At 40.8% G+C, this 23,886-nt stretch overlaps 1 protein-coding gene across 1 annotated transcript in view; it reads left to right on the top strand.

The window, feature by feature from the left end:
• Positions 1 to 23,886, top strand: part of FBN1 (fibrillin 1) — a 229,148-nt gene that overhangs the window by 34,313 nt on the left and 170,949 nt on the right. The window contains exons 2-5 of the mRNA XM_081151492.1: positions 1,410 to 1,492; positions 3,824 to 3,922; positions 9,669 to 9,764; positions 11,800 to 11,895. Of these exons, the coding sequence (XP_081007618.1) occupies positions 1,410 to 1,492; positions 3,824 to 3,922; positions 9,669 to 9,764; positions 11,800 to 11,895 (374 nt within the window). The remainder of the gene's footprint in view (positions 1 to 1,409; positions 1,493 to 3,823; positions 3,923 to 9,668; positions 9,765 to 11,799; positions 11,896 to 23,886) is intronic.

The following is a 23,886-nucleotide window of genomic DNA, read 5'->3' as shown; positions in this document are numbered from 1 at the left end:
TTCCTACTTCTTTTTCTGACGTCAGCATCAGTCCATATGAAGTATGCGTTTTGCCCTGCAGAATGTTTCAGGGTCTCTTGGGCTGACAGAGGAGCACAGGACAGGGCAAAGACCTTACCTTCGTTCTCAGTCCTGCATGTGGTCCCGCTAGTGTGTTCTGAGGAAGTGCAGGCGGGTTCTGTGCTTTTGCAAATGGTCTGCATATACAGGGAGAATGTGAGTGCATCCCGACCAGAAATACACCTTAGCTATGCATTTGCTTTTAAAGGCTTATGCTTATGGGACTACAGTAGGCCAGCAAACCTTGGAATAGCTCCTAGTTTGTAAAATTGATTGCAAAACATTTGACCTTCCTCATTAGTCCCTGAACTTGAATGCTTAGGCCTTCAGAAGTGGCCAATTGTCATCTGCCTTAGTTTCCATTGTGAATTACTTGGGTCTTCACCTGGTTGCTCCCTTAAATTTTTAAATATGGATCATCTGGATTGTGAATGGAGGCTTTCCTCTAAGACGTGTGATGAACTGTCTGTAAACAAGAAGCCCAGAGTGATGTCGACTTTGTTTTCCTGTAACTGCTGATATCAATTGTGTTTCCAAACTTTGGCTAGAGAAATATTTATGTGTTTTGGTTTTTATTTATTCTTCTGATGTCAGGATTTGCATTCCTGTAATTCTAGTGGAGGGGAGAATTCAGGCATTCTTCCTTTACAGAGGCGAGCTGGGCCATAGGGAAAAAATATACAAGGCTTCAATGAATAGAAATTTAAAGTCTCACATGCAATAGATTTTATGATGACCTTTCTTAACTAGATTGGTAGGAAGTTTATTGTTTAACTTATGCTCATATAGTTCTACAAATATCTATATCTGTGTATGGTGATAGAAGGCCCTCCACCCCTGTTTATTTCCCTGATGTGCTTGCTACATGCACAGGTGACATTAAGGGATATCCTTAGTGATACCATTATGTTAAAGTCTCTCAAACTAAAAAGCCAGTTTTGAGTCCCTTGAGTTTACTTTTCTCTGTCTGCAAAGATTCTTCCTATTCTTTATTTTATTAAAAATTAAAAAAATCCTCACCTGAGGATATGCTTTTTTATTGATTTTTTAGAGAGAGACAGGGAGAGAAGGAGAGAGAGAAACATCTATGTGAGAGAGAAACATCAATCGGTTGCCTCCCATAGGCGCCTGACCGGGCATCAAACCCATAAGCCAGGTATGTGCCCTGACCAGGAATCGAACCCACAATCTTGTGGTGGACAGTATAACGCTCCAACCAACTGAGCCACTTGGCCAGGGCCATCCGGTTCTTATAACTCAGGAAGTTTTGCTTTTATTTGGTCATAAGTTCTTCCTTAAAAAAAATTATAGAATTCTTGTAATGGAATTTTTGTTGTTGTTTGTTTCAGACCCAATGTCTGTGGATCACGTTATAATGCTTACTGTTGCCCTGGATGGAAAACCTTACCTGGTGGAAATCAGTGTATTGTTCGTAAGTAAACAGACAATCTCATTCTTCGAGGTCTTCTTTTGTTGTTTGGTTGCATGGTGATTTTTTTAGTATTTGGTCCTTTGTAACTGCATACTGGTAATATGTGTATCGCAGCGCCTTCCAGCTTTAAGGTTTTCCTGCTTTCTCTGAATCCAGGTTGGGAAATACACTAACTTGGTCAGACCACTGTTACCCTTTAACTCAGGGACTTCCTTTAGAGTATTTCTGAGATACAGGGACTAGAGCATTAGCGCACTGGGGTACTTCAGTCAGTGTTGCATGTCATCGCATCTGCTGTGCCTGGCTGCATAGTGTATGTGATCACTTGGAAGGGATTGTGAAAGAAGGTTACCATTGCTGCTTTCCTCATTGTAACTTCCCACTTTGCTGGCCACCCACAAGCCTACCCAAACCTTGTACATTGATTTTGTGTGGTCAAGGCCAAAGGCAGACCTAACCTTGGACAAGAGGGAGAGGAAGCAGATAGAACATCAGATGAAGACCGGACGATAGACTAGGGAAGACTTCAAGCGGTACCAGGAATTCCTCTTTTGACTGTGCTGCTGCAGAAAACCTCCAGATTCTCCAAGTATCCCATAAATGTTGAGTGGTGCGCCACGTACCAGACCAGATGTTATTTAATGGAGATACTAAGTTAAATTAGTTATGGCATCTGTTCTCCATCAACCTTTACAGTCATCATACCTATCAAATAATTTTCAGTTTTCAGAAAGCTCCATTAGTATAATGGGAGAATTTAGAGCTGAAAGGACATGGAGGAATCACTTAATCCACCTTCTCACTTGGCCAGCGGTGGTCTGTGGGAAAGAACAGACTATTTCAACCAATATTCTCTTGGTGACCTGAAAAAGTTAAACCTTTTTCCAGTTTTTTAAAATTGATTTTAGAGAGAGAGAGAGAAAAAAAAAGGGGGAAAGAGAGGGGAGGGAGACATGAATTTGTTGTTCCACTTATGCATTCATTGCTTGATTCTTGTATGTGCCCTGACCGGGGATTGAACTGGCAACCTGAGCATATCAGGGTGACTCTCTAACTAAACTACCTGGCCAGGGCCCTTTTCCAAATTCTTGATTTTGACCAAGAACAACTTGTTCATTTGGCACATTGCGGTGTATTTCAAAAATAGTTGAGTCCATAAGAAAAGGATATAATGGTGTTTGGAGTTTTCTAAATGAACTTGACCACAGAACCCTTTCCCTGGTGTTCTGTAGAATCTCTGAGAAATGCTCTCTTCAGATATTTACATAAATGTTTATAGGATCCGTTGGCAGCTTATTTCTTAAGAGTTTTCAGTCTCCATCCATAGACATTTTGATGTTTCAATGCATTTTCTATGAAGTGTATCATATTTAGCCTTGCACTTCTCAGTTGACTCTTGCAAGGTTGTGTAGGAGTCTGAGGAAAGGATTATGCCTATGAGTATAAAATGTAGTGACAAGTCTTATTTTGGTGATAAATATCCATCATTTGCCATTTAAACTTACTGTTTTGGCCACTAGCAAAATGAACAGCTTCCTGACTGTGGAATCGGGACCATTGCAGTGGGTTTCAGACTTCTCTCAGGCTGTCGACGTGATTCACAGTTGGACTAAATGCAAGATCAAAGCCGCTCTGTAGATCATATGTTCTCAACTAGTGGGATCTGATCTCGGGAAGTGGGCTTAGCAGGCCACAGCATTTTTATGCAAGTTATTAAAGATTAAACATTTGTGATAAAATAGACTTCCAAGAATACTATGGTGATTTTTATACCATTAAATATTTTTTTATATATCTTTATTGATCTCAGAGAGAGGAAAGGAGAGGGAGAGAGAGAGGTAGAAACATCCATGATGAGAGAGTCATTGATCTGCTAGCCCACAACCCGGGCATGTGCCCTGACCGGTATTCGAACCCCCATCGCCTGGATCCTAGGTCGACGCTCAACCGCTGAGCCACGCCCGGCTGGGCTATACCATTAAATCTTAAAGTTGATGTAAAAACAGAATGCTTGTAGGTAGGTACAGAAATATGTTTCGATGCAGGACTTTTTGTTTGTTTTGTTTTCCCTTCAAAGGATGTCTGGGGCTTAAAGAGAGGCAGAGAACGGCTGATATGGATAAGGGAGTTACCAAATTTTACAGCCCAAGTTTATTTAGTCCAACAGATTTGTTTTGCAAATGAATAAACCTGAGGCCTAAGGTCCCAAAGTCAAGATGGCAGAGTTAATGAGGAGCCTGAGAGCCCAGGTTTCCTCGTTTGAGGACTGGGTCCCTGTCAATCACCGAGCGCTGAAGCCCTGAGCTAACCGACCTCTGGTTTTGTTCACAGCCATCTGCCGGCATTCCTGTGGGGATGGATTTTGTTCTAGGCCAAATATGTGCACTTGCCCATCTGGTCAGATATCTCCTTCCTGTGGCTCCAGATCCAGTGAGTATAACATGTTATTATATATAATATTATTTTATGTGGTTACGCCCTATTTTCTCTTAAATTTGCTTTTGGCTTTTCTCTCGCCTGCAATACATTTTTCACTAGAACATCTGCCTTCTCTGTTTTACCCAAAATACTTGGAATGACTTTTCTTAATCTGGCCCATTTCCCTCCTTCACTCTTTATAGGGGAATTGCTGTATGGGACATGGTTACTATGAGCAATAGAAGGATTATGACCTTCTGTGTAGGTATTGCCTTAGTTATCTTTGTATTGCCAACGTAAACACAGTAAAGATGCTCAATGAAATGGTTGTTTAATGAACATTTTGGCTCAAGCAAACTAGGCATTCTTCCTTGTGGTACTGAAATATGAATCTGATTAAACACTTTTTAAAAACTCAAGACCCCTGCCTTTGCAAGAAGAAAACGCAAGAAGTCGTTATGGCAGTTTCTGGGGATGATTTATCGTGAAGCCCAAATGTATTTTCCCTTTCAGAATTTTACCACTTTGTTCATTCTGTGGGCCAAACAAATATTTGCAGTTCATTCCTCAGAATCTTTGCTTCCTTGTTCTTTAAATGTGGGGTCCTCAGCAGTGAATTAGGGGAAATGGAGGGGTTGGGAAGGAGGAGAGGCATTATTGGTTGTTAAGAAGTTGAAGGTCATGTTCCTCAACACTTTGACACTCCCCTTACAGTGTGTTCTGTTTTTGACAAGGTTTTAAGGAAAAGTATTGTGGAGTAAGTTCATTCTCTTTTTTCTATTGCAAGTAGAGACTTCAGCGTGGTCAAGGTTCATCACCCATTAAGAGTCCTAACATTCAAGCGTGGCTCTTATAAGCCAATTAACAGGATAAGGCAACTAGTGCTGGGTAGCAGACCCTCTTGGTGCCCACTCACATACCTTGGCATTCATGGGTGAACACAGATGACTCTGCCTGAGGCCTCTGTAAAATTTTCCTGGCCAGGGAGCATGCCAGGTCTGCATGCAGGGCAAGAAGGAAAGGCTGGGGGTGGGGGTGGGGGCGGTTAATGGCCCTAGAAGCAACTCCTAACCAGTGACAGATGGAGAGTGTTGGAGAAGTGCCCTAGCTTCCTTGCCTCTCAGTTTGCATGACTATGAGGTGTATTCTGCACTGTCTCCTGAAGTCCTCCCCTTGCCCACAGTAGGAATAGGCTTCATAATGTATTTTTATTAGTTTCCTTCTCTTCCTTGTCTCACTTTCTGATTCTCTTATCAGTGTTTCCTGAAATTACTTCCAAAATAAACTACTCAAATTTAAATTATTGTCTCAGAATTTGTTTCTGGTGGAAAACTAGAACTAAACACAGACAGTCATAGATCGGGATAGAGCTTCCCTCCTCCCTTGGGCTGGAACTCATTTGCTTATTGCGCTGAGTGTAGCATATTCGTATTTGATCTCAGCTTGGTTTGAATGTATGTCCTCCAAGCAGCCACACGTGGAAACTGTACTGACTCTCCAAGCATGGGAAGCTGCTGTAGCTAGTCTGCAGGAAGAAGTGACCCTTTGAACGTTTTCTCAGGGAAGTGGAGGATTTATACGGACAGGGAGGAAAGGAGTGGGTGGAATCTGCTCAGACTGCTCCATGAGAACAGTTGAGTTCTTTGCTTTCTAGTCTGCCCTCTATGGAAGTGCCTGTATCACTATCATACCTATCATATAACTTGCCTTTCTCTGGCCCGTTCCCAGCTCTCGTTTTTTTTTTTTTTTAAGATACTTTAGTGAAGTTGCCCTTCTGAGTGTTGTGTCTTTAGGCAGCATGGGGTATTTATGCACTTAAGGAAAATGTTACCTCTTTCCCTGAAAATCTTTTTTTGTCCTTCAATGACTCTGGCTGCCCCTATAGACTGTTGTCTCAGGTGGAGAGTCCAGAAGTTAGTCCAGTTGGTTAATTTGTCCGTCTTGTGCTTTTCCTAGTTCCTAAATTAAAATCACCTGCTTGCAGTACCCATGCTTATTTGCAAATTGCTCCCAATGTTCTGTCTGCCCCTTGTGCCTGCCAAGATGATGGCAGGTCTTTGGAATCATTTCCAACCTAATGCATCCCAAAGAAAATCATTACCTGGGTATTTAGACCTAAGTGCCAGCCTTGCACGTCTAGTTCCATTACTGTGCTCACATCATTCTCTTCTGATTGGTTATTTGAAGAATTCATTTTCACTGGGCTGTGGTCCAAAGAAAGTTTCTTTTACTCTTCCTGATGCCTGTCAAATGGAAGGCATTCAGTATTTGTTGAATGACTGAAATGACTGACTGACATCTGGAATGAACATAAAATTCATTGGGGCTCCTACATGGATCCAGGTAAATGGCAACATTTTTTGTTAGTTCTAGGATGCTGAGCCTTACTTGAAACCCTTTGAGGGGAATTCCATCTTCAAGGGGAAGTCCGAACTGGGGCCTCATGAACCTCATGGGGCAGCCTGCACACTGACACTTGGTGTCCCCCAGTATTTCCAGTTTCTGGTAAAATATTAACACATATTGAGTTTGGCAATACATTCTGACTTGAGCATCCAATAAATTTAGAGCATCTTTTTTATGGCTTTAAGTAGAGCTAATATTTTTCAATTGGCTTTTTTAGAGACATAGAACTTGGTCTCCAAATTGCCAGACATCTGGAATTCTTGTTGACATCAGAGTAAATTTAGAATATGCATCAATGGCAGAATTCAATAAAAAATAAAACCAATTTGTGTATATATATATATATATACTCTCTGAGCTGTTCCTGCTGTGTAGTGAGGCCCTGAGTACTTGCTCTCCCTGAAGATCTGAGACTCACAAAGAGTGCAGTTTCTTTGGAAAACACGTGTATGGCCAGGCAGGTGTGATTAAGATCTGTTATCTATGATGAGCTTGCTCTCCTGGGCCAAGGACTTGTGGCTCATTGATTTACTTGGACCACTAGACTAACTGTGCTCTATTGTTTCACAAGTCTGACCAAGTGGTTTTATATATTAAAGGAGAAAGAATGTTTTATGCTGGAAGAGGTTCACTTGGAAGACAGGGCAGAAAATATATATAAAAGCATATTAGAGAGGCTTTTATTATATTTATTATATTTAAATACAAACTTATCATTCTTCCTGGAAAGAAGAATTCATTCAATTTTTTAATTTGAACAAATTATGTAAAGTCATTATTTAAACTACTGTTTTAGCCTTTTTATCTCAGGGTAGCTAAATGGCTTTGTTGCTCATGTGGGAATGGAAATTAGCTTTTGGCATGAGCCACGTTAATTGAAATCAGTTTGTGGGTTGAGTTCCTATGCTGCCTGACAGATGACATCATTTCCTGTGCTTTTCCCAGTCCTCACTGTTTTGCTAAGATAGGATGGAGCTAAGTTTAACTTCAAATTTTAAAGCAACTACACACCTTTTCCTGACCTACTTAGAATACTATCCAAATTTTTCACCAAACCATTTCTTTTGTGTACTTGCAGATAGTTTTTTTAGTTAAAAAGCATTTTGGCTGAGACGTTTTAATGGAATCATAGAAGCCTAAAATAAGAGTTTGTTTTAATCAGTTTCCTAGGTTGCTGGACTTCTATAACAAAGGAGTTATTTCTGCTTTTGTACACAGGGAAACAAAGATAAAAATATTTTTAATAGCAGCCTACTTGGGGTTGTATAAACGCTAAGGACACAATGGGCAAATTCCCAGTCTTAGTTTTTGAGCATAGCTCTTGATATCATTATGCAGTAGAATGATTTACATAAATAGAGGTTAATTTAGTAAAGTTTTTACATCATCTACAAATAGACAAGGACTACTCTGAGCACTTATGGAGATATAACTAATAATCATGATGCTCCCCACTCTCAGGAAGCTTTTAGACAAATGGGCTGGGGATAGGAAAAATAACATCTGATTATGTAATATGCATTTCTAAAGAGAAGTATAAAGTGCTCTGGGGTCAGAGGTGAGAGGGCTCATATCTAGGAGGGAGGCAGGAGAGAAACCAGAAAAGATCAAGGGGGAAAAGAGATGTTTGTTTGCAATGAGTCTTGGAGATAGGTGGGATTTCAGTATTTGGTGAGAACTGTGTATGCTTTATGTTGGGAGTTGAGAGCTAGGGTCAAAGAGACAAAGGGACAGGTTAAAGAGGAGAGTCCATAAAGAGACCAGCACAAGCAAAATGCCTGGCATTTTGTATGGCATGTAGTAGACACTCAGAAATATTTGTTGAGTGAATAAGTGACTGATAAATAGATCAGGGACTGGGTCATAGGACATATTGGAAATTTTCCAAGGAGCCCTGAAAGGCCTATGGGGAGGGCCTTCCTGGGGAGGGCTTTGGATGCTGAGAGATGGAGGTTGTTCCTAATACAGTAGAGATAGCGAGCCTTTGATGGTGTTTCAGTAAATGTGTGACCTGTTCTTGCAGAGGTGCGTCACTTTCAACTTGACTTCTCTCTATGCTTTGTGAGGGCGTGGTAAGTAGTGAGTTCCCTCACCTTCCTTTCCCGGTTGTCATGCTGAGATTTGTGTAGCTCCTTATGAAAATGGCCCTTTCTCCTGAAGTCAGCAGCCGCTTTTTGATACTATCCTCTGCATCCTTACAAGCATGCTGGAGAAGGTGGCTGCTGGAGGGTCCACCCTCTGCTCCTGGGAGAAGATTTGGCCTCCATGCTCCAAGAAGACTGAGCAGAACAAATTTAAGCCCTTGATTTTTGCTCTTGTACAGAAGAAGGATTCTCTTCTTATGTAAAATTGTTGAGCCTTTTTCTCTGGGAATTTACTCCCATGTCGTGGAGGACAGGGCAGAGTAAGCCAGACCTCCCATGCCTGGTCCCGGTCTCCTTGTATAGGGAGGGTTGTGTCTACAAGGATCGAGGATGAATTCAATCAAGCCTTCCATCTTCTCTAAGGAGGGTAGTTACTGTTTCTGGAAGACTAAGGAACAGCCTAGGATTTTGAAAGTGATCTTAGCATGCCTGAGTGACTGAAATAGAGACAGCCTGACCACTAGAGAAATGAGAGCCCACGCCTTGGTCACGCTCATAGGTGTCCTTTCCTCCAGCTTCTTCTAGGGTCTCCTGGTCTCAGGTCTGCCTGCCTGCCTGCGGTCTTGTCCTGTCCTGGGCCCTGAAGCCCCCACTTCTGTAGGCGACAGTGTGAAGAATGAATTTCAAACACTTCAGGTCTTATTTGGCTTAAGGTTACAGTTGAAGCAAGCAGCTCTTTCTGAGCCAAGTCCAGCCGTCGCCATTATCAGGCAGTCTTGTTACCAAATGTCGTTGTAGGGGGTTTTTCCTTCTTTTTTGCTGCTGCCAAAATTTTTTCCAAAAATGTTCCTTGGACTTTGTCACCTCTGACTGTTTTCCTGGGCACCTATCTGGGATTCTAAATCTTTCAAAAGAAAAATTACTGCCCTGGTAATCTTGTCTCCTGTGGTTACTCAAAACACTACTTTCTTGGTATAAATTACAGAAATGGTATTGAGTGGTAAGTTCTGCTAAATTAGGGAAGTCATTTAGTGTGATTAGAGTAAATGACAAAGAAACAGTTTCACTGCATTGTAAATTATTTTATACACACAAAACATAACATGCTTAGCATGGTCAATTAGGTTACTTCTGAATAAATATATGAGTCGTGATAAATCATTTTATTTTCTCTTTAGATCACTATAAATCAGCTTCTATGAACTGTTGCAATCTGTGCACTTAAATTAAAAACTTAAATCATTTTTTTCTTCTTCTTTCTTTTCAAGTCCAACACTGTAACATTCGCTGTATGAATGGAGGTAGCTGCAGCGATGATCACTGTATATGCCAGAAAGGATATATCGGGACTCACTGTGGACAACGTAAGTAAACCATAGCTACAAGTATTCCAGATGTTAACCCATGTAGACAAATATGTAGACAGATATGTAGACAAAAGAATACAGAGATAAGCGCTGATGGGTGTTCTTTGATTACCCGGGACATGACCTTTTCACAGATGTCCAGTGACCCTGCAGGTGAATGGGTCACGTACTCAGCGCACGTAGCACCAGTTCTCTAGCAGGAACCTTGGGAACGGGCTATGTGATTCGTTTGCCTCTCATTTATCGTCACCACCCCACTTACCTCATCCCTTCCATTTACAAGCACCACAGAAGGTGCAAAACTGGTGTTCATTCCAGTTGTATACCTTCCATTTGATTGCTGAACCTCTCTACCTGAATTTTCAAGAAGTATCTCAAATAAAGTGTCTCAAAAACCAATCTCATCTTTCTCTGCAAACGTCCTTTCTCTTGATCAGGGGTATCTGGACCTCTCTAGTTTCCCAGCCTAGATTCTGCTGGCTGCTCTAATGGGCATCGCATGGTGTTCAGGTTGTTGGTTCATTCGCGAACACTGTTTGTTGTGTGTTTGCTCTCTATTAGTCTCTGTGCTTTGCAGAAGATGAAAATTCCTTTTAAAAAGCTCATTATTTTTATTACACCAAGATAAAGATATATACTCTGTAGAAAATTTGGAAAAGTTCAGAAATATAAAAAAAACTATCCATAACCCCATCATTTCAGATATGACCTTCTAGTCTTTTAATGTGCCTGATACATGAGATCTTATCCTATACATACATTTTCATACTACTGTTTTACTATTTTATTAGAAGTATGTTCTGTGTTACTAAGCATTTAAAAATACATTTTAATGGTCGCACAATACTCTATTATATGGATGTTTTAGTATTTAATGAATTCTTAATGATGAGTATTTATTCGTGTTGTTTCCAATTTTTGCCTTTCTATATATAATGGTATGATTAATAATGCTATTAAAAATAAGCCAAAACCTATATAATGCCCTCTCGACTGTCTACACACTACAGCGACTGAGTTTTGTGAAGGCTGCTGAAGTAACATGGAGAGAGAAAAGGCAGGACAGCCTCCCCAGTGTGAGACACCCTTGAGCTGAGTCTTGAGGGTGGGCTAGGAGTTCACTTGTCAGGTGATGGGAGATGGGCCTTCTAGGCAGATGGCCAGATGGGCCAAAGTACTGGAGCATGACCTAGCGTGGGCTGCTGACGTGGCAGGTGCTTTGGTGTTGCTAGAGCTTCAATGCTAAGGGGAGTAATGGGAAGGGAGATGAGGTCAGAATGGAAGTCGTGGGCCAGGTTTTGAGGGTCATTATGCACACCATGTGGATCCCTGGAAGGGCAGTGAGATAACAACCAACATCCGGAACAGCAGCATCCGTCTACTGAGCTACTCACTCTGTGCTTACTATGTGCTTGGCACATTTTCAGATTCTTCACATGTATTAACTTATTTACTATAACAACAGCCCTGAATGCCTTTGAGTTTCAAGGACAACAATGATTAGACATTTATATAACTTATGAAGTGATGCCCCAATAAGTCTAGTGCCCACCTGATACCATACATAGTTATTACAATATTATTGACTATATCCCCTGTGCTGTACCTTGTGTGCCTGTGACTAGTTTGTAGCTGCCAATTTGTACTCCTTAATGCCTATCCCTTTTCAACCATCCCCTTAGTCCCACTCCCATCTGGCAACCATCAAAATGTTCTCTGTATCTTTGAGTTCAGTGACATCTTTTATAGAGCACCATTTTAGATGCAGAACTGAAAGCATTGCTCCTCTGCCTCCCAGAATGAAACTGTCAGCATTACCACAGGTACAAACTCACCTATCCAGGCAGTTTTACCTAATTGTTGACTGAGGGACATCGAGGAGCTGGAACTGTTGAGTAACTGTATAAAACACTTACCAGGGTGATTATTTAGATTTTTTATTATTGTAGTCCTTTCAGGGGGCCGTGCGTGTTATTTCATTAACATCCACTCTCAGGGAAAGCCTCTCAGCTTCTCTCTCCTTATTTTCCAGCTGTCTGTGAAAGTGGCTGTCTCAACGGAGGCAGGTGTGTGGCCCCAAATCGATGCGCATGCACTTACGGCTTCACTGGACCCCAGTGTGAAAGAGGTAATTTTTAAAATAGGAATCGGTATATAGATATCTGGTTGCTAAAGCTATTAATGATTTAAACACACCTTGGGCTTGTGCAGCTACTTCATGACTTTTGCTGAACTTTGAGGGCCTTTCTGAATTGTCACGGGGAAGATTCTTAGGATGACAAGACAGTGGCCCCAAATCTGTGTGTGTTATTCAGCTATTCTTCCCAGTGGGCTTGAGGACACAATAGTGAGTGTAAGTAACAGTTGGCATCAAGATAAAATAAAGAGAATTTTCTTTAAGGATAATGACTGAGCTGACTATTATCCTAGTCAATTAGAGAAATGGGCCCGAACAAAACATCTGTATGGAAAGGGGAAAATTTAGAATGAAGAAAAACACACCTAAAGATCTCTGAGGACCCGTTGGAGGCCGCAGTGGCATCAAGCTCAGCATTCAGAACGCGCTATAGAAACCTGCTGCAGAGTGTGGCGTTTTCAGCACTGGCTGCAGCCTGCCGGAGGGTGTGCTCGCCCTCACCTGTGCATTTGAGAAGGTTACACACGTCATAAGAAGCTTTAATTCGAATGGGGATTTTCTGTGTTCAAGTCTAATGCTTACTGCTGCTCCTAATTAAAACAAATGTTCTACCTATAAATGCAGACATGATGTTGAGATATATGGAGACGTGATGTGCTTGAGTTTCCTCCCCACCCTCGGAACTATGGAGTTTTTTTTAATCACCTTGTCTCCACGATCAGAGCCATTTTCTTATTGTTCCTGGTCTTATAGCAAAGGTTTAGGGTTCATTTCATACCAAACTGCAAAAATACTAATGAAAAGTATTCATTGAAAAATACACGTGAACCGTTTAAACTGCGATCATCACTTTCCTCCAATGTTGTGTAAAGATCTTTTATTCTAAGATGGAAAGTACAGATTCAGTAGTAGATGTTGAATATATGTTATTTAAAAACAAAGAGCAGAGAGTGGTACGTGAGAAATTGTTCTCTGTTTCTATTTTTACAAGTTCATTTAAATTCAGTTATTTGCTGATGAAGCCACAATACATATCTTAGCAAGTAATCCCAGGTCAATTACTATGATTACTGGATAAATTATATTGCCTCTGTGTTAAACCGCTGTGTGGTATTGATGTGTGATGGATGCATCATGGCTTCTTGGCCTTGATGTGGCATTTGGCACCATGTTGGAGTCCCTTCTTAAAACTCTTTACAGCTTGCACAGATGCATTTTTATTGACCTCGAGCTAATATTTGTCTGATGGTTTCCAGTGTAATAAAGACAAATATTTCGATTAGGTAGTATCATTCCTTCTGTGGCCTTATTATTTTCTTAATGAAGATGTTGTGGGATTTAAATTGTTGAGATTAAAATTGTTAATGTGTAACTTGAGATGTGGTATGTGAAAATAATTGTGAGATGATAATACTGGGTTCAATTTGTTTTAGAAAAGTCACTAAGAGTGAAATTATAGGCCATTTTACATCTAAGAAAGTGATTAATAATTTGCTGCAAAGGATAGTGATACCCATAGTTCGGGTATTGATAACAACGCAATCTAAAATAAAGAGGGCATGGTGTTTAACTATCCTACAGTTATTTCTTTAAAGACGATTTTTGACCAAGATTAAGAAATGACATGAATAGGTTAAGTTACTAAACTAGTAATTAAAAACTGACATATTATTCAGAAGTTGCTCCAACTTTGGAGTGTCTTTAAATGCTCCCCTCCTGAAATTTGCACTGAGGTGTAAATATTTGTTGCTCCCATAGGATCGTCACAGTATCTAAGTGAAATTCATCCCTAAATGGCAGATTTCCAGGCAGCAGTTTGGGGAGCAGGAAGCAGGCTTTCTTTCATCATCACCTTTCCCCTGTTTCACCCATGAATACAGTCTAGACCTTCAGCGGGAGAGGGGATACATTTTCCTTCACCACATGGGAGAGGGGGTCTTTTGGATTCTAGAGTTGTATTTCCGTCGAAAGAATCTCCACTGTTTTCTGCTTTTGTGAAAGTCATCTGCTTACCTCTTTAAAGAATTAAAGGCAGTATATCCTTTTACTCAAATGTGTGTTCAAGAGTCATTAATAAAAAAATCGGAGACCGAGTGAGGACAAATACATCCGGAAGCGTAGGGAAGTGTTCAGTGTGACCTTTGATGTTCATTTAGTGTACTGATTACCTTGTTTATTACTGGGCTAGTTTATGGAGTTGTGTCATTACCTAGGCTAGTTGTATTATGTTTTAACTGGGATGTGACTTTTTATTTTTAAAAATGAACATTCAGGAAGGCTTTACTGATTTCCACTCTTCCTTCCAGGAGGCTGAGCCTCGTGCTCCGTCTGCATTCTTCCTTAGCACTCTCTCCACACCTCTTTTCATAGGACAGCCACATGATGCTGAAACAGCAGGTTTCCATGTCTGTCTCCCCCGCTAGAGAGTAAGCTCTTCAGCCCCAACTATGCTTTCATCTTTTTAATTCCCACACCGAGCTCAGTGACTGTTGCGTAGTACACGGCCAATAACTGTTGAACTGGACTTATTTTAAAGCACCAGAAAAACCTGGAGATATATTATCAGACATAAATAAGTATCTCCTGGAGTAATTGCTGTTTGTTCACTTGGACAATCATGGATATTTTTCATTGGTTTTCTTGTAAGCACAGCTTACCAGCATTGATGCCTAATTTAATTCAGCTCCATCTTTCACAAGTATGATTTTTTTTTTTTTAGGGCCACAAGACAGTCATTTTTCAATTGGCAAGGATGTGTTTTGGCCCCAAACAAGTGGCAATAAACAAACAAACAACTTCCTGTCATGATGTGGTACACACGAAAGGGGACACTTAAAATATCAGTTTTAAGTACTTCTCAGAATAAGCAGCTTTGTCCCTGGAAATCTTGGAACATTTTTACATCAGTAACTACCTCAGAGAGCTGATAGGAGTGTGGAATTCCCTTTGGGGATGATACTGGCAGGATTTGGCTCACTTTAAGCCAATAAGTGGATCTTAATCCACAAACATAGTGGTTTAATTTGTGATGGAGATGAGCAGTGGATCCATGCTTGAATTATGAATCATAACATTCACTCAACAAATGCAATCAGATTATGAAGCAAATTTTCTTATTGCAGCTTTTAGCCAGTTATATAAATATGTTTTTTAAAAAAATTTGACTATCAGACTCATTGGGCAGGTAACAATGATACTATTTCCTATCTCTACACTCAGAGGAAAAGAAATAAAGGCCCGTGACTTGTTTGGCTTGCAATGTTTACTTTTTAAAAACTGAACATGCGTACCTTTAGTTACATTCTTCAGTTTACCACAGTCTCCACCACTCCCTATTACCATCCTGCCTACTTCATTTATTTAGCTTGCATCTTAGCCCTTGCGAGCACTTGAGTTTCCCACTTCCTGCCATAGTCTCTATCAAAGATTGAATCTCTTGTGTTTTCTTTTATAGCCTAAGTTTCTTCCATTGTTCTTCCTCCTATAATTATTTTCTGTAAATATACATTTATACATTTGTGGTTTTCCTGGTTGCCCTTTCCCTTGTCTCCCCCTCCCCCCTATTTCTGCCTTCTTTCTTTTGGGGCCTTGAGTACCCAGTAAAACTGATCATTGCCTAAGCTCAGTGGTACAGTATGTTACCATTCGTGATTAGTATTGAAATGAGGTCAGTGCTTGTTTTGGCCATGACAACATCACAAGCTAGTTGTGTATTACCATAGCGACTGCCAACGAGACTATGTAGACTCACACTTTCTCTTGCCATCCTGCCTCAGAATGCAGACCATTTAAAATCTTGGTAAATTCTCTTATATTCAACACAGGGAATTATGTGAGCGGATGAGACTTCTCAAGGTAATGAGGGAGAACGTTGGAGATAGGCCTGGGCTCGGAGACGGGGAGGGATAGTGATGAATAAGCCTGAGGAAGAAGCCAGTGAAAGACAGACACCGAGGAAACACAAAGAGACACAAGAGGACCAGGAGAGCGCTGAGCTCAGCGAGGGGCAGGAAGAAGCTCGAGAGAGAGCTTGGCTGTTGTTTGACTCTTCAAAGGGTCAAGAAAGAATGAAAATCACAGAGGCCCTTTGATGTAGTAACAGGTGATGTGTTTTGGGTACTTCGAGTGTGCCAGGCAGTGTGCTGAACTCTGTACTTTGGTGATTTGCAACAGCCTTATGAGAAAATTCCTGTAACGAGTACCTTTTCATAGAGGCATAAACAGAGGCAGACAGAGGTCAAATAGCTTGCCAAAGGTCAGACAGCTCCTAAGTGGTGCAATCGAAAGCTGGACCCAGCCAGTGTGGCTCCTAAGCCTGAGCAGGGAATCCCTATGCTATGCTTGGATTTCGCTGGGAAGGGTCATTAGTAACCGCAGAGGGTTTTCTGAGGGACGACAGAAGAAACCTGGAACTAAGAGTTTTAAAGTGGAAGTAATAGGCTTTTAAAAAGCCCTTCAAGAAATTTGGCTTTTAATTAAGGTACGTGGTTTTTAATCTCTGGTATTGTTGAGCTAAGTTGCTGTTAAATCATTTAAAAGCCAAGGGAAAGGAGTCTTGAGTATTGCTTGATTGCATCTGATGCAGGATTTTGGAATACTTTTCTGTTTGATTGATTTTGATATTTTAAAGATCACAGTCTGCTCATGGAAAGAGGGTGATTCTTGTCTGTTCACAGTACATGTAAGTGGACTCTAAAGGACTGAACCAACATTCTTAAATGCAGATGTACAAAATGAATATTGTCATCTAGTGCAGTCACCATGGAAGGTTAATAGAGCTTTCCTACAGTATTACAACTGTTCAAACCATATTTAGAACCACTTTTTGGGAATTACTTTTTACAGAGTCAGCAATACATTCAAATGAGTATTGGTCTTTTTTCCCCCCCTCTTTCTGGGAGGCATTTCAGTTTTTAGAAACAACCTAAAATAGTGTCAGCTCTAATGGCTACAGTGGATAGTCAAACACTTTCGTTGTTTGGGGTGAAAAACTAACTCAGATTAAAAAGCAGTGTGAAGAATTGTCTCATGTGGCTCTCACAGCACATGGGTTCGGATTCGTGTTTTCATGTCAACCTTTCTGTGAGCAGGAAGACGAAGCGTTTTGGAAGCATGAATGCTCATAACAAAAAGTTTTCTCTCATGCCTCCACCTGGAGGTCCTCACGTGTGCCGTCGGAGCGTAAGCATGGACGTGGAGTCTTCTGAATTCCGACTCATTCGCTCGTGTTAAATTCCTGCCCAAGTCTAAACCGTGAAGACAATCATTGGGTTTTTGCCAAATCAAGAAAGCCTGTCGGCTGTTCTGCTGGCTATTGGTTGGTAAAGCACAGGGAAAAGCGTTGCTGAACTGATGGCCTTAAGGGAAAGAACAATGGAGCGAGTGTGGAGTAGAATAAAAGTGAAGCATTGCGAAAATTCCCGCCCCATCGGAGAAGCAGGGCGATGGAAGGGGGGGCTCAAGCTCTGTTCGCCACACTTGCCTCCTTTACAGAATTCCAGTGTAACAGAGGTGGAGAAGTTGTGTGGTTTTTTTTTGCTTTTAAATCTCCATCCTCATATGTGCAGTTGGTATATAAGAAACTGTTATTATCATAACTTAGTTTTCCTGTTGATAAAAAGCTGATAATATTGCAGAGATCTTTTTAAATGATTTCATTGAATGGTTTTCAAAAAAACAGTCCTTAAACAATTGATAAACATTTGTTTTGTAAATCCAGGAAAGCTGCATGGGGTCTAATGAATGGAAGGGACTGACATATAATGATACAAATACATAATAACCAGGTAGTGCAGTTCAGATACATTTGCCTCATAAAAGGATCTAGAGAAATGACCTTCTCACAGAGGCCTGTCTAGAACTTTTCACGGAATTTTCCCTGGAGCTTTTTCTGGAAGTCATTAATGACATGTAGATCTTTCTCTCTCCTCTTTCTCTCTCCCTCTCTCTCTCTCTGGAAGTGCGTTTTACAGAACTGCATTTCTGACACTAATTTTGCATAATTTTAAATTTTAGGTGGCTATTTATTATAAAAGTTCCCAGAGTAAATGCCACAGGCCAATTCCTATTTTCAAAGTGCTTTTGGAAGGCAGAGCTCTGTGAGCTATGCATCTTTTTTCCCTTAAAGGTAACAAGCAATAAACTATTGTTACTAAAATATGCTGAAGCCCTCTGTGAGCCTCACTTTTGGTATTTAGTCTAAATGGAAACTAAATACCAGTGTGCAGACAGCAGAAGCAGAATGCCCCGAAATGTCACCATGCTTCTGAAGTGGTATTGCAACACTTGGCAATGGGTGGGTCATTGAATAAACTTGATTTTCTTAGAATAGTTGCAGGAACCACATCTGTTGAAACAGACATTCAGCTTTCGTGGCTGAGTAACTCTATGCACACAGGGGGACATATGCTAACGATGTGCCTCTTGGGGCTGCACATGCCTCGTATGAAGATGCAGGACTGGTGGGATGGTGTTATAAAGCAGTTTTATTTTTGTCTCCCACTCCTGTCCCTCTCAGCCCACTCCATGGGCTAGTTTTTCCTCTGCTGGCGGATGAAATTTTTTGGTCCCCTTCAGAATTTTTGTCCCCTGTGGGTTAATGTGAGCGAAGATGTCTAAGTTGTTATTGGTTGTTTACAGTTTCTTTTGTCCAGCGGTACCTTCGGCCGTTGGAGGCCTCTTTGCTGACCCAGGCAGTCCTCTGAGAGAGGATCTACCCCACTCCACACGCGCTTTCCCTTGCAGCGGCCCACCACTTGTTGGCCGAAAACACTCGTGCATTTTTTGCCGCGATAAATTGCCGGAGTACAAACCAACTTCGACAGTGGCAGCCTCTCCCTTGAAACATGTCTGAGCATCTGGCCAGCCAGTTTCCATCATTAGATCGTCCCCAGTGTCTTGCAAACTGCAGCAGATACATATCGTGTAGTCGGTGCCGCCTCCTGGAAGCCCCCCTCGTGACTTGTCATCTTCACGTGGCCTTCTAGCAGTTTCTCAGAGAGAGCGAGTGATAGCTCAGCTCTCGCCCACGGAGCCCCCTACCCATCTCTTACTACCTCGGACACTTGGATTCTCTTGGTGTGCATGAGGTTTCAAGCACCCTGTGATCAGATCGTCATCACCTCCTTTGCGGATCCTGACCATGGCGTCCCACTTGATTTAGGGCGTGCTATCTGCTGTCTCGGTGCGTCAGCGGAAATGTCCACGTCAACATCCTTGTTTATTAGCAAAGCAAATAATTTAATGCAGCTATTAAATTCGATCAGAGATTTGGCATCATGGTTTCATCTTCTAAGATACCGTGTTTTCAACTTTATTGTTAGTTTTTAGCACTATGAACTTAAAAAAAAAAATGAAACTAGTGTTTATAAGTTAGTAGCCACATTTAATGTTTGGACCACTTTTATTTTTGACCACTTTTTAGTCTTGGGTGCTCAAGACCCTGGAGCAGCACTCAATCGAAATGTAATGTGATTTTAACTTTTCTAGTAGCCACATGAAAACATATAAAGAAACAGATAAAATGGATTTTAATAATGTATTTTATTGAGCCCAACATGTCCAAAAGTTTTATTTTAATCGATCCTCAGTACTGAAAATTATTGAGATACTTTGCATTCTTTTTTCCATACTAAGTTTTTGAACTCCAATGCATATATTACGCCACATCTGAATTTGGGCCAGCCGATAGCCACGTGTGGCTATTGGACAGCACAGCTCTGGGACTTTGCTTCTAGTAACATCAACACTTCACCTAAGGGCTCTATGAAGTCTCCAACTTTCCTTTTTCCTGCTGCTTCATCAACTTTTAAGAAAGCAACATCTTAGAGAATCAGAACCTGTGTTGGTTTTTAAGAGTAAACCAATAAAAAACACAGAACTAGGGGCCTCCGATGAGAATCTAATTTCTCAGCATATCAAAGTGGAATTTTGTTCAAATATAAGTGATAAGCGAAATCTCTTGCAGTCATGTTACTTAGATATAACCATTATAGCAAGTATTTCATAAAGGCTTGGCCCTAAGTTAGGCATTATGATGGGATCAGGAAGACGTATATGGTTTTTTATCATCAGGGTCTTGAAATCATTTTTTGGAAAGATAAAAATACATATATGAAATAATCAAATAACCAGGCAGGGCAAAGGTTTCGTTGGGCAGAGCAGGCGAGGGAAAGCATAGGTGAAGGAAAAGAGTTTACAAAGGTACAGAGGCTGGAACTGGCCGGGCAACGGGAGCACAGTCACCCTCAGGAGGCCTTTGCTCTGCCAGCTTCCTCAGTGTTGGCGACCTCCTATGAGAAAGGGGGTGCATGATGTCAACTTGCTTTAGAAACGTCCAAAGAGAGGAGGGTGTATTCAAACCTCTTCGAGATGCCCTTCTGTCCTACTGAGCTGTGCTTCCGCATAATAGCTGTATGGCGCAGGATTTGCGGATTTAAAAAATTCTCTTTTGTATGTATAAGTGAGTGGGTGGACTGGTCTATTTCTGAAACTGTTTTAGCTTTAATCCTGTGGATAGCAGTCTGGAGACCCTTCCCAGTTTTACATGCTCAATTGAGAGTCCTTGAGAACGCTTAGTGTTTATGTTCCCTGGTAGTTATGGCCCCCGGAGAGTCTGCTGTTTTTGGTTTGTGAATGTTTAATGAACAAATATATGGGACTTTGTGGTCCAGATGATGTGCCCAAGTACTTTTTGTAAAACATTAGTCCTATGGGGGTTCCATGAAGTGAAGTTTCCATGGTCGTAGCGTTTTGGAAACTATACCGTGCCCTCCTCCTGGAGAGGCGCTGGTGTGTTCGCAGACTGGCTCCCGGGAGTCCTGCAGGGAAGTAACTGTTTTTACTTCGTTTAACCCAGCACTTTAAAATCAGTTAATTTTACTCTCCCTCCCTTTCTCCCTAAACACCTTTAACCTCTTTATCCTAAAGATCTGGATTCTGATTTTGACAGTCATTTTGAAAGTCATTTGACATCTCTGTGACATCTTCATATTCTAGATGGGTATTTCAAAATCCATATAGGATCCTCACCTGCAGATGAATATTTGTCCAGATGTCTAGAGGATTTGGAGGAAGATCTTCATCGTGTAGTAACTCACCTTTTGTTTTCCTAAGAGGATGCATTTGGCCATAAATTTGGGCAGTAGGAAACACCCGTTCTCTGGAGGTTTGGTTCTTTAATGTTCTAGAGTTTCACCAAGGCAAGCTGAACTACCTCATTTGGTAGTGATAAATTCCTAATCTGAATGGTTTAATGTGGTTGGCCCATATGTCCTCTGATTCTGATCAGCCCTTGGGGGGTACCACTTACCAGACCTAGGAGTGTCAGATATTCTTGGAACTAGAGCTTTTCTTTTCTAGATTGGTTACTTTTCTTCCAAGGTCAGGTTTAAGGCTCATTCCTTCCTCAGTTCTTTCCTGACCATAGGGAGCTCCACCAAGAAAGCCCATAACTTTCCTGCGACTTCACTGACATGACCACCTCTGGGCCCCTGGACCCCATTCACATTTCTAGCTGATGGTCAATGAATGTATTGAAGTTTTTGTCTTTGTCACTTACTTTAAGGATTACATCACCATTTTAGTATTCTTATTCCTCTGATGAATTCTTGTTTTTCTTGCATTTTATTACATTTTGAGATAATTGGGTGACACAGTCCTTGTTTTGGGGGGTGATTTTTAAAAAATATATATTTTTATTGATTTCAGAGAGAGGAAGGGAGAGGGAGAGAGAGATAGAAACATCAATGATGCTTCTATCATTGAGCAGCTGCCTCCTGCATGCTCCCTGCTGGGAATCGAGCCTGCAACCAAGGCATGTACCCTGACTGGGAATTGAACCCAGAACTCCTGGATCCTAGGTTGATGCTCAGTCACTGAGCCACACTACCTGGGAGATGACTGTTTGTAATGATATTTACAAAGAGGTAAGGAATGAGCATATTCACCTTGTCAAAAACTTTTTAAATGTACAGCTATTGATTCTTGTGTTGAAATACTTATATCCTAAAACTGTGTAGAATCCTCTTTCATGGCTTTTGGGAAGCCTTAGAAGCAAGTTATAATACTTTAAGTTTTCTTAAGAATATTTTCTTCATTAAATGAAATACAAATGGCCTATTAACTTTAAAACATAAATATATTATTTACATAAATATGAATATATACACAAATATTAATATATATGTAAATACATATATATTCAGTATTTTCTCTACAAAGTAAATCTGGCCTGTCAGATCCCATGATGTGGGAATTATAAACGGTGCTAACCTAGTTCTAGTTTGGGGGCTAATAAAATGCTGATTTATATATGTCTTGCAGCCAGGCTCTGGTGCTTCCCATAGACCAAAGAACAAACACTATGTCTGGTATCTCTTCCTATGTCATTGAATTCCAAGCCCAGTGCTGTGAAGATTTATTCGATTTAACTGTGGGATCTTGAGGTCAATGGTATTTAAATGTTAAATATATTTCCTTAATTCAGCATTTTCTAAAAAGGTACCGTGAACAGCAGTACCTACACATGCATCTGTATTTCACATAGAAACGTGTGTGGGTGTCGATAACTGAGATGTGTGGGAAGTGAACTCTGTGGAACACATGAAAGGGGATGTCCTCCAACTTTCCTCCCATATTCCTGCAGCAGCAATCCTTTCTCTCTGAACTGTTTCAGAAGAGCTTTGTAAGTAAACAATGGGTAGGATATTTATTTCCTCAGGAATTAAAGAATGCTGTAATGGTGCAGTTCATAAAATAGGCCATTTCTCTCTGTGTCCCTGGAGAGCCTGTCTCCTCTTGCCTGCCCTTTCGGAGGAGACTCCGCTGACCTTCCCTGATGTAGGACACTCAACCAGGCCAAAAGAGAAGGCGTCCAGGTCTGGGGGCAAATTTTACCCAAATTGAAAACATTTTATAATAAATATGCATTAGCTCTTAGGGATCATTTCTTTCCTGAAGTCCCAATGAAAAAGTTCATATTTTGTTAGGGATTCTAGTGATACATTCTTTAAATTAAAAACCAGTGGACTTTAAAAGACAAAGGCAAAGCCATGGCCCTCCAGGTGTAAACTTCGATTCATTCTTTGTATAATGATTTGCAAGCATCACTCGAAAAGTTGGGAATATTTTGGAACTTTCTTCCTGTACTACGGGAAAAATAAAAAGCAGAGACATATGTATCTTAATGACGTAAAGCTCACTTTGCAAAGCAGTGTGTCATAGAAAGTTGAATTGCCCTCTTTGGGGAAAACAACCCTTCTGCACCATAGAAAAGTCTCTAATTAAAAAAAAAAAAGAAGTGTGATTTGGAATTGGATAGAGCTATTTCTTTTCAGACATTATTTAGACTTCATTTCTTCCTACAGTGTTTTTCCACACTGCGAAGCCGAACAGCTATCATAAAGCCAAACGAAAGGCAACGTTCCAAGAAGTCATTACGGCCGGTTACTGAGCCAGCCTGAAGTGTGCATTGGGGCTCCCCTGTTTTCTGGGTTGTTGTTATCATTATTTTTTGTGAATGAGAGGAAATGATAGGGAAACTATTTTTAAGACTAAATTTTATACCAAAGGAGTTCTCCAAATTTGCCAGTATTACATGACGATAATTTTAATTAAAATGCCTAACTAAGAGACATTGTGTTTTTTAAATTGCTTGAAAATGTCCCAGAAAACTGGTTAAGAACTTAGACCCTGAAGAAAGTCCTGCCATTTGTTGGCTGTGGGGCCCTCAGCCACAGGTTCTTATCTGTGCAACAAGGAAAATAATACCTATCTAGTGAGGCTGTTGGGAATATTAAACGAGATGGTACTTAGTATGGGGCCAGCACATATGTAATACATGGTTAATAAATATTTGCAGTTAACATTCTGTTTCTCATGAAAGTGAGAATAATCTTGGTGGAAAGTGTTGTTTCATAAACAGTGTTATCAGACTTTCAACTATCACCCAAATTCGGCCTGAACTTAGAGAGCCCATTGTGA

Source organism: Miniopterus schreibersii (assembly GCF_964146895.1).
Source record: "Miniopterus schreibersii genome assembly, chromosome: 1".
Lineage (NCBI taxonomy): Eukaryota > Metazoa > Chordata > Mammalia > Chiroptera > Miniopteridae > Miniopterus > Miniopterus schreibersii.
Note: the sequence above shows the minus strand (reverse complement) of the source record. Positions and strands in the feature narration are given on the sequence as shown.